At 36.8% G+C, this 15,234-nt stretch overlaps 1 protein-coding gene across 3 annotated transcripts in view; it reads right to left on the bottom strand.

Annotated features, from left to right (window-relative positions):
- Positions 1 to 15,234, bottom strand: part of CDK6 (cyclin dependent kinase 6) — a 236,561-nt gene that overhangs the window by 162,176 nt on the left and 59,151 nt on the right. For all 3 annotated transcript variants that reach the window (XM_054493848.2, XM_054493849.2, XM_054493851.2), the window contains exon 3: positions 12,483 to 12,618. In XM_054493848.2, the coding sequence (XP_054349823.1) occupies positions 12,483 to 12,618 (136 nt within the window). The remainder of the gene's footprint in view (positions 1 to 12,482; positions 12,619 to 15,234) is intronic.

Below are 15,234 nucleotides of genomic sequence, written 5' to 3'. Positions count from 1 at the left end.
AAGAATTAGCAATGTAATGTTTCAGGCACTTACACTTAGCATAATCACATGCTTTTTAAAAAAGCACTTTTTTTTTGGTTTATTTATGGTAAATAAATCTCTCCTTCTTTTTTGTGACTCATTCAACCAATCCTCTTCCTGTGATCACCAACCTATTTCTTCCCTATTCTTGAACCCCATCCTCCCGACCCGGAATACATTTTGGTAGAGAAAGGAAGCAGAGGGAAGCAGGGCCCTCACTCATAGCTTTTATACCATCTTAGTCTCAACAAACATTTCAAGTCTTCAGCTATGAGTACTTAAATATTAACATATGATATATTAGTGAAATTAAAATTTTAACAAGTGTTTATTCCATACTAACCATATTCATAGAACATCTTTTTTTTTTTTTTTTTTGGAGACGGAATCTTGCTCTGTCACCCAGGCTATAGTGCAGTGGTGCAATCTCGGCTCATTGCAACCTCTGCCTCCCGGATTCAAGCAATTCTCCTGCCTCAGCCTCCCAAGCAGCTGAGATTACAGGCATGTGCCACCATGCCCGGCTAACTTTTTTTTTGTATTTTTAGTAGAGACGAGGTTTCACCATACTGGCCAAGCTGGTCTCGAACTCTTGACCTTGTGATCCACCCACCTCAATCTCCCAAAGTGCTGGGATTACAGGCGTGAGCCACCATACCCGGCCTAGAACATCTTAAATTGAGGATAGCTATTTCCAGATTGATCTAAATCTGATTGCTTAATAGTAAACTTATCTTTTAATGTTGCAGTTCCTAAACATTATTTTTATGCCTTGCAGTCCCCAATCTTTGCTACATTTGGTTAACATTCTAATCTAAAAGTGGTGTGACTATACTACAGTAGAATGATAAATATTTTCTTTGGTTTTGGCCAAGAAAGAAAAAATTAACAAGTATGGCCAGTGACAACAGTGAACACCGGTAATGTAAAAATCAGCAAAACTGCTAGCTTAAATTTGCTAAAGGCTTAGAATGACAATTAGAAGAAAATTAGATTCTGAGCACTCATGGCTTTCAATATATGAGCCTCAGAGTACTATAGGTTTAGCCACATTGTTGTCAGCACTAAAAACCTATGACTATGATATATTTAAATTTCATATAGTTTTGGTTCCCTACCAATAAAACAGGAGTAGGAATTCTGACCCATTACACTTGCAAGTCTGGTAATGGTTTACTAATTTAAGACCCTAGAGAACTGTGAAATCATTAGTGTATATGAAACAAATAGCAACTTTGAAAGGTCAAATCATGAATGAGTGATGAACATTTTAAAGGAAAGATTTCTGTGTGGCTTAAAAATTTTTAGTTGGAATTCTCCTATTCCTAAGCAGCCCTTTAATTTATATCTCCTATTAATGAGTAAGTATTTTTCAATAGAACATTTTAAGGAATAAAACTTCAGTGCCTTTAAACAAATTTCGTACATATCAATGACGTTAGTGAAAGCACCACACCTGACTTCACCCGGGCTTAGATTGCCTAAACCTACTGATTGGCTGGGGTTACCAATGCACAGGCAAGCAAATATTCCAGAGGTCTGAGTCATCTCAGAATATAAGGGAGATGTTTTCCATTTCCCACTTGTGTCATATGACATACTGCGGGGGGAATATGTCTTAAGCTGCAGTGTCTGGTGTCACCAGAGGGTACTTATTAGAAACTCCCTCCTGAGACTATGTTTGACAATGAGGAATCAGTTAGGGCAGGATTGTCATTTTAAGTGAGCACCCCAGGTGGGTGATTCACTGATCACACTTGGAGAAACAGAGCATAGTGTTTACAAAGCCTTTATCAACCCTTTATTAGATGGTTACTCATTTTTGCAAAATCTGTTGTGTTTTAAAAAAAAACTGTTGGGTTTAGTCCATTTTCCAGGCATCCTAATTAATCTAATCATTACATGGTAGTAGCCAAGGTTTATTTGTCTTTTTTTTTTTTTTTTTTTTTTTTTGAGGCAAGGTCTTGTGCTCTGTCACCCAGGCTGCTGTGCAGGGGTGTGATCATGGTTCACTGCAACCTGAATCTCCCAGGCCCAAGCAATCCTCCCACCTCAGTCTCCTGAGCAGCTGAGACTATAGGTATGCACCACAACACCTGGCTAATTTTTGTATTTTTTGTCAAGACAGGGTTTCTCCATGTTTTGCCATATTGTTGAACTCCTGGGCTCAAGTAATGCGTCCTCCTTGGTCTCCTAGAGTGTTGGGATAACAGGTGTGCACCACCGCGCCCAGCCCACTTTGTCATTTCTGACATTCAAGGAATTCTCTTTTACTCCCTAAACTCCAAGTGTCACAGTGCCCAGATGCTAAGTCCTTAATTAAATATATGAATCCATATTCAGGCCAACCTCTCCTCCTCATTTGATTTACCGTAAGAATCAATCTTTCAGGACAATTTTGCTTTTAGAGGGTGATGATGAGGAAGAGGAAGAACAGAATGACAGTAACTACAACATTATTCTACATGCTGAAGACACTAGATTCTCATAACTGGCACTATGGGGTCTGCAAGGCTTCATTATACAACTTTTTGTGAAAGCACATATTCATTCAACAAATATTTACTAGAACCAGTGATTACTTACTTAACTGCAATGAAAGGATTGTTTAATTTTTTCCACCTTACTTAGGAATGAGGAATAAGATACTATCTCAGATAACTGATGGATACCTACTTTGTATGCCTTTCACTAATTTAAAATTTCGTAATGATAATATTGCAAATTGTTGGCAATTGCTCTAGTAGAATGGTCCTTTTTTTCAACTTAATACATATGGGCATCTGAAATTTCTGGGTAAGAATGATAAAATCCAAATGAATAAATATAGTATAGTACTTTAAAGATTTTAAAAAATAACTTATTCCTTTGAAGCTTCTAGTTCTCGTGATGGGAATGGGGAAGACAGCATACAATTGGGATATATGGAAAGTAATTTTAAAATGAGAAACATGTATCACTACAAAATTATTTTTTAGATATATACTCCTGAGATACAAGAATAGGGTCTAAAATTCATGACATCCATCAGTCTCTTCATTGAGCTTAGTTCCCCATCCTTGGTGTAAAACATATTTAAGCGTCCCACCTTGGGGAAGAACAATTTCTGGAATTCAGTTAGTATTTTTGGAATTAGTCAGTACTACTTTAAGGAGAAAATACCTTATAGTTTTGGTAGGATCAGTTATTGGTTTTAGACTATTTCTAAACCAAGCCAAATTCTTAGCTACAACATAGATAATCCCAGAATCCCGGCCCACCACAGAGAACTGAATGCGCAAGTGCAAAGTGAATGTGCCAAGATACGACATACCTTCAGCTTATTTTTCTGTAATATAAATATTTAAAAATTTTATCCTTGAAAAAGTACCATTTCCTGGCTTGTACAATGGTGGTATTGATGCCTACATTTCTGAGTTAATTAGAAGATAAACACCTAGTACAGTTACAAACACGTGTTTACTGAGGATCCCCTATGTTCCAGGCAGTATGCTGGCCCTGGAGCTAGCGCAATGGACTAGAGTCTTGACTTAAAGTCTCACTTAGTTGGGAAAGATTAAAAAACAAACATAAAAAATAAATGAGATAATTTCAGCTAAGTGCTATGAAGAAGAAGATAAAATAGGATAATGTGGTGTAATGTGATAAACTATAACTAGATGTGGAGTTGTAGCTGAGAGGGTCAGAGAAGGAATGATGAAGACATGACATGAGCTAGAGGGTGTGGAGCATTCCAAACAGATGAAAAATCAGCACAGACACATGCCGAGCTAGAAGCAAGCTGGAGGAACAGAAAGAAGGCCACTGTGGCTGGAGAACCGTGGGCCCAAGGAAGGGTGGAGGCAAATCAGAAAGGCGGGGGGGTGGGGAGCACTAGATCATGTAGGACTTCTGATTTTATTCTACAGGTCATGAGAAACCACTGGAGCAAGTTTTCAGTAGGGGAGTTAGAGAATTTTATTTCTGCTTTAATAAGGTCCCTCTGGTTGTTATACAGAGGATGGTCCATAAAGGGGCAGGAGCAGAAGTGGTGTGTTGAGTTAGGAAGCTGGTTGATGGGTTAAACTAGAGCTACAGCAATGAAGATATTGAGAAGTAGTCAGATTGGGGATATCTTTTGGGGATAACACCAAAAGCACTTACTGATGGATTGGATGAAGACTGTGAAGGAAAGCAAAAAATCAAGAATTATGCCTAAACGTGGGGCTCAAACAACTGGCAGACAGGGAAGGCTTGAGTTGGGCAGAGGATTCTTGGTCAATGTTTTACATGGTTAGCTGACTATCTGTACCAAGAGCATGTGGGAGAGGTAAGGCTGGAGAATAGGTATTTGAAGATTCTGGACTAAATGACATCACTTGATTAGAAAGTGTAGCCAAGGAAAAGAAGAAGGCTGACAGTGAAGCCTTGGATATTCCAATGTTTAGAGGAAGAAGAGCCAAAAAAAGAGACTGCAACCAAGGAGTTTAACACAGGCTAAATTTAGATAAGAAATATCCTTCCTTCTACGCAGAAGAGCACTCTGCTATCTGTTGCCATGGTGATATAAATGGGTATATACTACCTGCAAGTTTTAATGGACTTTGTAAACAGATTCAATGCCTAGGGTGAGGAAGCATTTTCTAAAGAGATTCTAACTTATCTGTTATTAGCTGAATCTAAGTGTCATTTGCCTATTTAGTGAGTCATTATTTATTTAGTGAGTCAGTCTTACAGTACCTTTAGAAAGAAACTAGCTTTTCTTAAACCCATATTTCCTATCCCCCTACCACCACTATCAACCCCCTGTACCCCACCAAAGGTTCCCTTGGCTCTGCATAGCTCTGCCCCAGCTTCCTTTTAGTCCCTGGCTTTAGGCTGTCTCCAACCTAAGTCCCAAGATTCTTTCATTTTTAGTTCTGCTGCTCTTTTACATTAATGTAGCTTTTTATAGGATTGGAGATTTTAAAAAACCTACTAAATAGCTGTTATATTTTTTGTTAGGATACATATACATGCATAATTCTGTCCTCTTTCTCTTCTGATATTTTCAGCTACTATAAGGGTTAGGAATTTGCAAAAGGATTTGTTTCTGAGAGTCTTCAGAATCTAGACTGCATAAAAATGTTCTCCTTTAAGAAGTTGCTTGAGTTAACTGAGTTTTCCCCTGGAATGAAAGATACTTGAAAGCACAATATGTATGTTTCTGATTGGAGCAGGGGGAAACAAATGGAAATTATTAGTAAGATTACACTGAAATCTTACTAATTAGAAAGGTTACACTGAAGATTTTATTTCTCCTACACTTTAGATCTGGGCTTCTGAGTTTAGTAGTATAAACTCCCACAGTTGTTAGAGCTCACTCACTCTACATTTCTCCCTGAATTTGGAATATACTCAGTATTGACTCACTATTCTTCCGTCCTTCAAATCATCTCTCCTATTCCACTCAGTGGTCAGCTGCTGGCACTGCTTTGATTTATCCCCCTGTCTACTCTCAGGCTGGCTGCTTAATTTTTGCTTAGCAGTATAGTCTTTTTAAAAAAATCCCAAATCTCAAAACTCTCAGTATGTGTGGGGGCAGAGGGGTGCAGAGTGGGGAGGGGCAGTAAAGTTGTGGTTTCTGTGGAGAAAATATTTCTTTGGAGTCAAAAGACTATATTAAAAGCTCGTCTTCCACAGAATATAGGTCACATTCCTGGTAAAAGTTTGGATGCCTGTTTTTTAAAAAACAGAATGTCTCTAAACACCATAGTTAATATACTATAAGTGATATACTTTGAATAAGGCATAATAAGGGTCTACAATGTGCATAAATCAACTAGGTAAAACATTATAATAACCAATCCTGTAAAAAGCCACATTAATGGAGAAGGGCAGAAGAACTAAAAATGAAAGAATCTTGGGACTCAGGTTGGAGAGAGCCTAAGGCCAGGGTAAGCTGGGGCAGAGTTCTGGAGAGTCAAGGGATGCTAAAGGTGGGAGGCTGATAGCGGTGGTGGGAGTTTGTAGAGGGGTAAACAGTGAAAAGAAAGGATATAGAAAACACAGGGTCCTGAGTGCCAAAAAGAAAACAAACTGGGAAATCATGTTGGCAAGTTAAAAGCCTTGAAAGATCTACTATACTGTGAGGAGTGAACAATTTTACGTCAAATTGCTGTAGGTTAAGGCCCATCTTACAGTAAAAGATGGCATCACTGATCTATGACGTCTTTTACACCAGAACTATGTTATTCCAACATTCGACTTTGCTTCTTTAAAGAGATTTTATTGAACAGTCTTCTCAGGTATCTTTCACAAATGTACTTTCTTTTTAAAATTATTTCCTGTTACTGTGAAAAGTAGTTTGCATCAAATACCAGGAGAGATGTGTGTGTGTTTTTAAAAACATGGTCTATTCAATTAGTGCAGCTATGATATTAGATTGAAAAAAATTTCCTTCCAAGATCTTTATCATTATGGTAGAGTATTTGTTCTTTGAATTTCTTGCCTTGTTTTTGGGATCACCTTATTATGCAACATCTGCTCTGAATTTCAAATGTGATAAACAGAGTATGAGTGTCGGTGGCAGATGGCTAATGACCAGCAGCGACAGGGCATTCAAGCCTGCCTTGTTTTCTGGGAAGCGATATTTTCATGTTAATTTGCTCTGTGTCCTGCAAAGATGAGACAAATCACCTGCTCGTAATTCAGGCAAAATGGAGACCACCAGGAGCTGAGAGGGGCCATGGCTTGATTCCTTTAGGAGTGAGAAGAGAAGAAGATCTGAGAGACTTTCCTCATCTGCAGTACAGGGACCAGTTAGTCACTTTGCATTATGTCAAATTGAGAAAGATGAATCAGCCCTGGACATCCCATACTGACATCAGAGCCACTGTTTACTGCAAGCAGATATTATTCATGAAAACAGATATTTCCCAGAGGCAAAAAACAGGTGCTATTAACAGTGTGTGTCAGTTTCTGAAGTCTGGGTTTTGTAAAATAAACCTAATAGTGTGTGTTATCTCTTACTGAAAATATTACAACCAATAGAAAACTCTAAGAAACATTCAATTGAAGATAAAATGAAATCTAATTCACAGAGAAAACGACCCACACAGACATGAACCCGGAGCTTTTCTGGCCCTCTCAAGCTCTATAGAATTCATTTATCATAAAGATACATTAATAAAAAAAATTTTATTCCAAGATTGAATCATCAAAAGAGGCCATATGGTCTTGAGCTCAAAGAACCCTGTCCTATTTTAGAGGCTGCTGTTCTTTTGTGTGACCTTTCAGTGCCTCAAACTTGTGAAACTATATTGACAATTGCATCAAACTTTTTTTTAATCAAACATGTTTCATGCACAGAATGTCCACAGAATAATTCTAGGTTTTCAAAGAGTTTATAAAATAGTTGAGAAGCCAGGTCATATCCTAGGAAAGATTAATGTATTATACAGACAAGTCTAAATACCAAATGAATGATTTAGTAAAAGAGGGCATTACATTTGGAAAAGCCTGTACAGGAGAATATTTTACATAAGAGTCTCTCTCCATCTATATCTTGCAGTGTACAGTTCTTTTTCTGGGCGGCAGTTACAAATGACTAAGAAAAATGGTGAGGAAATTTCTTTACAGTTCTTTCTGACCCTCCCTTATAGGATGGCAGATGAAAGCATGAAAGAGAAAAATAAAAATCTGAGAGCTGTTTTTTTTTTTAAAGCTCCATAAATGGAAGGTGCTATATAAGCATAGATACTCTGAATTTATCATGTACCCTAAAAGAAAAAATAACACAATCATTAAGGTGTCAATTATTGCCTCATAAATCTCAGCATGGAAACCCAGGAAGGCAATATTAAATCTCAAATGAGCCAATAAAAATTTAATAAAGATGGCACTGAACTCCTCCACAAGTAAACACACCCAAAGATAATATTCTGAATTAGAAAGAGGAAAGCCAGATATGTCAACAATAAGTCTATGAGGGAAAATTAGAATATCTGTTGACTTCACAGGACAGCAGCCAACAGGCTGCTTTATGCAAATGTCATTGTCAACCAAGAATGGACGCACCTAAAGGACATCAAGAAAAGAGGTTAAATAATGTGATGAAAACCCCAAGATGAAGTATGAATGTGATTTCTATGTATGCTTTTTTTTTTTAGAATAAGGCATATTTAATGATGTTGGAAAGAATCACCTATGATTTTATTTTATTCTCATGAACTTCTCAATGAAAATTTTCAGTTCAGGCCTATACTCTTAATGTACTTTATTAAAGTCCCACATGAGCACCGTGCAATAATTAGAGTTTCCCCAATAAATTTACCCAACTATCAACCTTTATGAGTACTTATGGCTTATGGTGTGGCTTAATGTCTTTTTTATTTTTCGAAAACAAATGGCATTTAAATGCACTTCAAAAATTGTTAGGTGATATAAGTAAGCTAGAAAAATAAGATCATCATGGGCTCTTTTCTAACAAACGTGTTGATGAAATGATAAGCAAAATGATGTTACTCCTATGATATCTAGTAAGACACCATGGAGCATCCTAGTTTTATCCAAGTACTGCCCAACTAATGCAATTTATGTCCTGAATGTGCATTAGAATATCCTGAGTTTCAGTGGCCTGTTAACTGGTAAACAGTGCCACAGAAAACACAACACTGGGTAGAGGAAAGTGGGTAGAGGAAAATCCCCTGAGCTTAAATGATCTTAGATGAGGTCTTGTTTTGATTTTCTATTTTATATATATTTCATGTTAAAATATCTGGCCAGGCATGGTAGCTCATGCCTGTAATCCCAGCACTTTGGGAGGCCAAGAGGTGGGCGGATCTTGAGGTCAGTAGTTCGAGACCAGCCTGACCAACATGGTGAAACCCGGTCTCTACTAAAAATACAAAATCAGCCAGGCCCGGTGGCCCATGCCTGTAATCCCAGCTACTCAGGAGGCTGAGGCAGGAGAATCGCTTGAACCCGGGAGGCGGAGGTTGCAGTGAGTTGAGATCGCACCACTGCACTCCAGCCTGGTGACTCCGTCTCAAAATAAATAAATAAATAAATAAAAAAAAATAAAATCTCTTAAATATGTGACTCTGTCTCAAAAAAAAAATAAAAAAAATAAAAAAAAATCTTAGATATGTGACTCCATCTCAAAAAATAAAAATAAAAATATCTTAGATATGTATAATTATTTAACAACATGATATGTTTTAATCTATGCAAGACAATGTCAATATTAATACCTATGATTTGGATCCTTTGAAAAGTAATTTAAATTTAAGTATTTTAAAAAATAGTTTGGCACAATATAGATTGTGCTTACTTATACATAAGTAGTCTGTTCTTTACTTGAAAATATGCCTAAACTACTTAAATAACCATACAGAATGTGTACCACAGGCTTGTGTTTGCATTTTATCTCTTCTCTTATACTCTAAAGGTCCTTCAGAGCAGGTCCTCTCTTTCTCATGCCTAATTCAATTTTGTGTCCCTGAACTGCCTAGCACAGAATCCTCCCTGCACAGAGTGAATATTCAATAAATATCTGTACGAGTATAGTCAGAGAGGCTCTTACTGCAACAGAGCATTCTATATAAAGAATCAATTTCTGTGTTCCCAATAGGTTGTTCAGAATAACAATATTTGCTTGATCTAGTTATTAAGGCTTCCCACAAATGAGCCTATATAACAACAAAATATTTCTGTTCTCTGGTTGTGTGCTTTAAAATTTCAATTAACCAGAATTCAGATTCTCCTACTTAGCAGCTGTTTATTCTGCATTCCAATTCTTAAAAACAAGTCAATCACAGAAACAAAAGATACAAGTGTTGATTAAAAATAATTTTGTATCAATTATATATTCAGCCTAAAATTATCCATTTGATGGTTTTATTATGCTTTTAAATGATTATTCAAGTTTTCAACAATGACCTTAAAGCATCACAAACACTCAAATTATTTTTTAAAAAACCTTATATTTAATAAGGAAGGAAAGTAGGTTAGTATAGTTCAGAATTTTTTTTTAAAATTAAGAATGAAGATAAAAGAGTCTTCTAATTAGCTTTTAAGTTAGCAAAAAACGTTCGATTAACCACTAACATATAAGTTAACTGCCTGAAATATTTCATTTGACTATGGTTTATTTTACTGTGAAAACATCAATACACCACTAGCCACAAACCTTCAATAACTAGAGCCCCTTGCCCCCAACTCCACCTCTTATCTGACAATTTGGATCAAGGGGTGCTGATCCTAATGGCTGAAGAAATTTAACAGCCTCCAGGACAATCCCTGTTCAACACAGAATGAAGTGACATTCCCTTTCCTGGAGATAGACAAAAAGCTCAAAAAAAAAAAAAATTAACTTTTAATGTCACCTTGTTCAAGAGCTTCTGGCAACAATCACCCCCTTCTAGCATGCCTCTAGCTCCATCCTGGCTCAGCCACTGCCCCCTGTCTTCTCCTCCCCTTTCTTACTTTGGTGACTACCCTTCTGCCTGTTCCTTTTCCTATCCTGCTTGCCCCTCCACCCTCACCCTTGAGATTCCCCCCATTCCACTTCATTTCTACTCCTGCCTGATCAAACCTGAGTCTAGTAAAGCACTCTGGCTTATCAACATTTTAACTGCATAGATGCCTTTGTAAATGTAGCCTCCAATATACTAGGATAATTTAATGTAATGCTCAAAAGATCTATGTAGGTGGTAATGTAAGATATAAAATATATGGTTGCCTCATCTGTCTGTTTTTTAAAAAAAAAAGATACCCCCCAAATAACTTTGAACTTAGAAATGTATCAGAAAATGTCAATGATTTTTTGATAGTCTGTTTAAAGCCTTTGAAAGTCATTTTAAAAATAATTTTGAAAATACTTATATCTAAAGAAAGCTTGACAATGTGTCTTATTTACTTAGTACCTATGTGTATAAATCACTGTGTAAGACACTGTCAGGACATGAGGATGACTGAATACATGAGATATGTACATTAAAAAATCCCAATTAAAGGTAGAAAACAAGATAAAGAGGTAGAGATATGTAGAACAAGTGTTATAAGGCATGTGAGATTACATCCAGCTATAAGAGTTGATCAAATGGCATTTGAGACGGCACTTGAAAAATTTAAGTAGATAGCTTGGTGAGAAGGAACAAAAGAAATGGCATGAGAAGGAAGCCTACCAAGGTGGAAAATCACAGATCATACTAAGAGAATGATGAGCAGTCCAATTTGGCTAGAAAACTGTATAAGAAAAAGGACTATGCCCTGCTCTGCATGCTGAACACGGGGTTTCTGACAAACTCATAAAGGAGAGAACTAAAGCTTCAGGGGTGGAATAGAATGCCAGAGGGAAAGCGGGGTGCACAGACAGAAGATGGCCAAGAACAGGTAACTATCAGGCATACCTACATTTGGAGGGCCTTAATGTCCTTGAAACTGCTCAGGAAGAAATGGGACTATTGTTAAGCACCAGATTCTTTAATCAGAGTCAGATGGGAAAAAACATAATATTAATCTAAAACAAAAGGAATAAATCATTCAATATGTCAAATTTTAAATGTATCAGTCAGTATCTGAGAACGTCATTTAGCTATCACTAAAGACATTTCTTAGTCTGTTGAGAAGATAAACTATTTTTAGCTATTAACTTCTATCTAGAATGATGGTGAATTCTATAACTCATTTCTAAACAATGAATGATAAAGCAGGAGTCTGTTTAAGCTACCTAATTCACACAGACAAAAAGGTTTTCATGAAGACCCGCACAAGATGTGTATAAATCTAAAAGATCTACCGGGAAGTTCAGTTAAGCAGAATGCAAATAACAACAAAACTTTATCAGCAGCATTTTCCATTAGACTTAAAGTAGGAAGAACTTCCAGTCAATATACTGCATCTAGTTTACTGACCTCTAAAGGTAAAAAGCATGTCTCAATCATATTTGAATCCCAGGAATTTGGCATAGTATCTGGTTACTTAGGCTTCCCTATAAACATTTTATGAATAAGAAAAATGAAGAAAGAAGGAGGGCCTAACAAGTAGTATTTCAGATTCACATAGCGTAGGTTGTCCTGGAGTTATTATACAATCATAATATACAATGTGCTCATGAATAATGTTCAAATTATGTCCCTCATAGACAATGAACCATCAGAAAAAGACTGAGCTATACTTACTAAACTGTTTCCTAAGGTCTGAGACAATGTACAACCAGGTATTTTTCAATAATTTTAATATGCATTAGAACTAAAGTTTTTTTTCCCACTTAGTTCTAAAATTAATGAACTAGAATACATATGTCTGTACTTTGAACATCTCACTTAGTTGATGAACTGGAATATATCCCAATCTTTGAACATTTTCTTTGATTTTTTTAACTATATACCGAATGCTAAAAGTTGTAATTCTGGCAATTTTCATAAGGAAAGAAAGCCATTGCTTAACAGACTATAATAGTCGACTGCCTGATAAGACATGAAGATGATTCTTGATACCTTTATGGTTTCAGTGGGCACTCCAGGCTCTGGAACTTTATCCAAGTAAGTGGTCAAGTCTTGATCGACATGTTCAAACACTAAAGTTAGTTTGGTTTCTCTGTCTGTTCGTGACACTGTGCACACATCAAACAACCTAGAAGAAAAAACAAAGAGGTTAAATAGGTGGCAATAAGCAAAGAAGTAACCTGTATGTTTTATACATATCGCTCAATTTGGTCTCATAATAGAAAAAAAAGGCCAGTGTTGATCATTTCTTGTGATCATATGTAAAGATATCAAATGAGATCTGATACTTTAGTAATAACATGAAGTTCAGGAGAGGGGCACTCAGAGTGTGCGGTTAAGCATGAGAACATCTATAGTAACAATGAGAAAGCAACGCGCTTGGAGCACAAGAATGCTTGGAGAGTTTCCTTAGTTAGGACCTTAGATAAAACTTGCCAATGGGGATAATTTCAAAAACTTGATGTCTAGGCAAAATATGTTTCTTCTTAGCTCACAGTTTGAGAATTACTAGAGATAAATTGAGCATCCTTTGGAGATGCTGAATGTTGTAATCAAGATTTTCCTGGAATTTAAGGTGTCACAACCATGTCTGTGAAAACAAATATGATGGAATATGGAGAAATTTAGTTTATTTCTAAGACAGCCCTCATCCTGCTGAGTCAAATCATTCCCTGAAAAGGGCATACATTCTTAGTTTTTAAAATTCCAATACCATGTTAATCAACATTGTAAAATTTAAACATTTTTTTTTCAGGGGTAGGGGGACCTGCATTGGTAAACTGTATTGCCCTTAAATAATAAAGCAACAGATTAACAAATGTTTTGGATGGGTGAATCCAGTTTCTTCCATAAAAATCTTAAAATAAGACAAAATTTAAGTTTTAAAAACTAAGCCTTCAGGAGTCAAAAGAATATTCAAGCCAAAGGACAAAATTTCCTTTAGTTTCAACCACAGCACACTATTTAGCACAACAGATTCTCACCAAATGTTTGAAGAATTAAACTACCCATAAACAAGCTGTAAGTACATTTCTTAACAAGAATGTAATATAAATACTAAGAAAAAGCGAATAAAATACTATTCATATTACTTTAATTTTTTAAAAAAATTGAATAAATGCCTTCTTCAAAGAAACTATAAATGTGCATAGAGTCCAATAACTAATGCACAGGGTTGACTATCAATTATCCTGCTTACATATTACCTCCATTAATTTTTTTAAATTATATTTTAAGTTCTGGGATATATGTGCAGAATGTGCAGGTTTGTTACATAGGTATACACGTGCTATGGTGGTTTGCTGCACCCTTCAACCCATCATCTACATTAGGTATTTCTCCTAATGCTATCCCTCCCCTAACCCCCCCACCCCCCGACAGGCCCTGGTGTGTGATGTTCCCCTCTCTGTGTCCATGTGTTCTCATTGTTCAACTCCCGCTTATGAGTGAGAACATGAGTGATTGGTTTTCTGTTCCTGTGTTAGTTTGCTGAGAATGATGGCTTCCAGCTTCATCCATGTCCTTGCAAAGGACATGAACTCATCCTTTTTTATGAGTGCATAGTATTCCACGGTGTATATGTGCCACGTTTTCTTTATCCAGTCTATCACTGATGGGCATTTGGGTTGGTTCCAAGTCTTTGCTATTGTGGACAGTGCTGCAATAAACATATGTGTACAGTAGAATGATTTATAATCCTTTGGGTATATACTCAGTAATGGGATCACTGGATCAAATGGTATTTCTGGTTCTAGATCCTTAAGGAATTGCCACACTGTCTTCCACAATGGTTGAACTAATTTACACTCCCACCAACAGTGTAAAAGCATTCTTGTTTCTCCACATCCTCTCCAGCATCTGTTGTTTCCTGACTTTTTAATGATTGCCATTCTAACTGGTGTGAGATGGCATCTCATCGTGGTTTTGATTTGCATTTATCTAACGAACAGTGATGATGAGCTTTTTTTTCATGTTTGTTGGCCACATAAATGTCTTCTTTTGAGAAATGTCTGTTCATATCCTTTGTCCACTTTTTGATGGGGTTGTTTTTTTCTTGCAATTTCGTTTTAAGTTCCCTGTAGATTCTGGGTATTAGCCCTTTGTCAGATGGACAGATTGCAAAAATTTTCTCCCATTCTGTAGGTTGCCTGTTCACTGATGACAGTTTCTTTTGCTGTGCAGAAGCTCTTTAGTTTAATTATATCCCATTGTCAATTTTGGCTTTTGTTGCCATTGCTTTTGGTGTTTTAGTCATGAAGTCTTTGCCCATGCTTGTGTCCTGAATGGTACTGCCTAGGTTTTCTTCTAGGGTTTTTATGGTTTTAGGTCTTAACGTTTAAGTCTTTAATCCATCTTGAATTAATTTTTGTGTAAGGTATAAGGAAGGGGTCCAGTTTCAGTTTTCTGCATATGGCTAGCCAGTTTTTCCAACATCATTTATTAAATAGGGTATCATTTCCCCATTTCTTGTTTTTGTCAGGTTTGTCAAAGATCAGATGGTTGTAGATAGGTGTCATTCTTTCTTGTTTTTTTTTTTTTTCCTTTTTGTGAAGGAGTTTCGCTCTTGTTGCCCAGGCTGGAGTGCAATGGCACATCTCGGCTCACCACAACCTCCGCCTCCCGGGTTCAAGTGATTTTCCTGCCTCAGCTGAGTACTACTCCCACCCGAGTGGCTGGGATTACAGGCATGGGTCACCACGCCTGGCTAATTTTATATTTTTAGTAGAGACGGGGTTACTCCATG

This window comes from Pongo pygmaeus, chromosome 6 (genome assembly GCF_028885625.2).
Source record: "Pongo pygmaeus isolate AG05252 chromosome 6, NHGRI_mPonPyg2-v2.0_pri, whole genome shotgun sequence".
Taxonomy (NCBI): Eukaryota; Metazoa; Chordata; class Mammalia; order Primates; family Hominidae; genus Pongo; species Pongo pygmaeus.
Note: the sequence above shows the minus strand (reverse complement) of the source record. Positions and strands in the feature narration are given on the sequence as shown.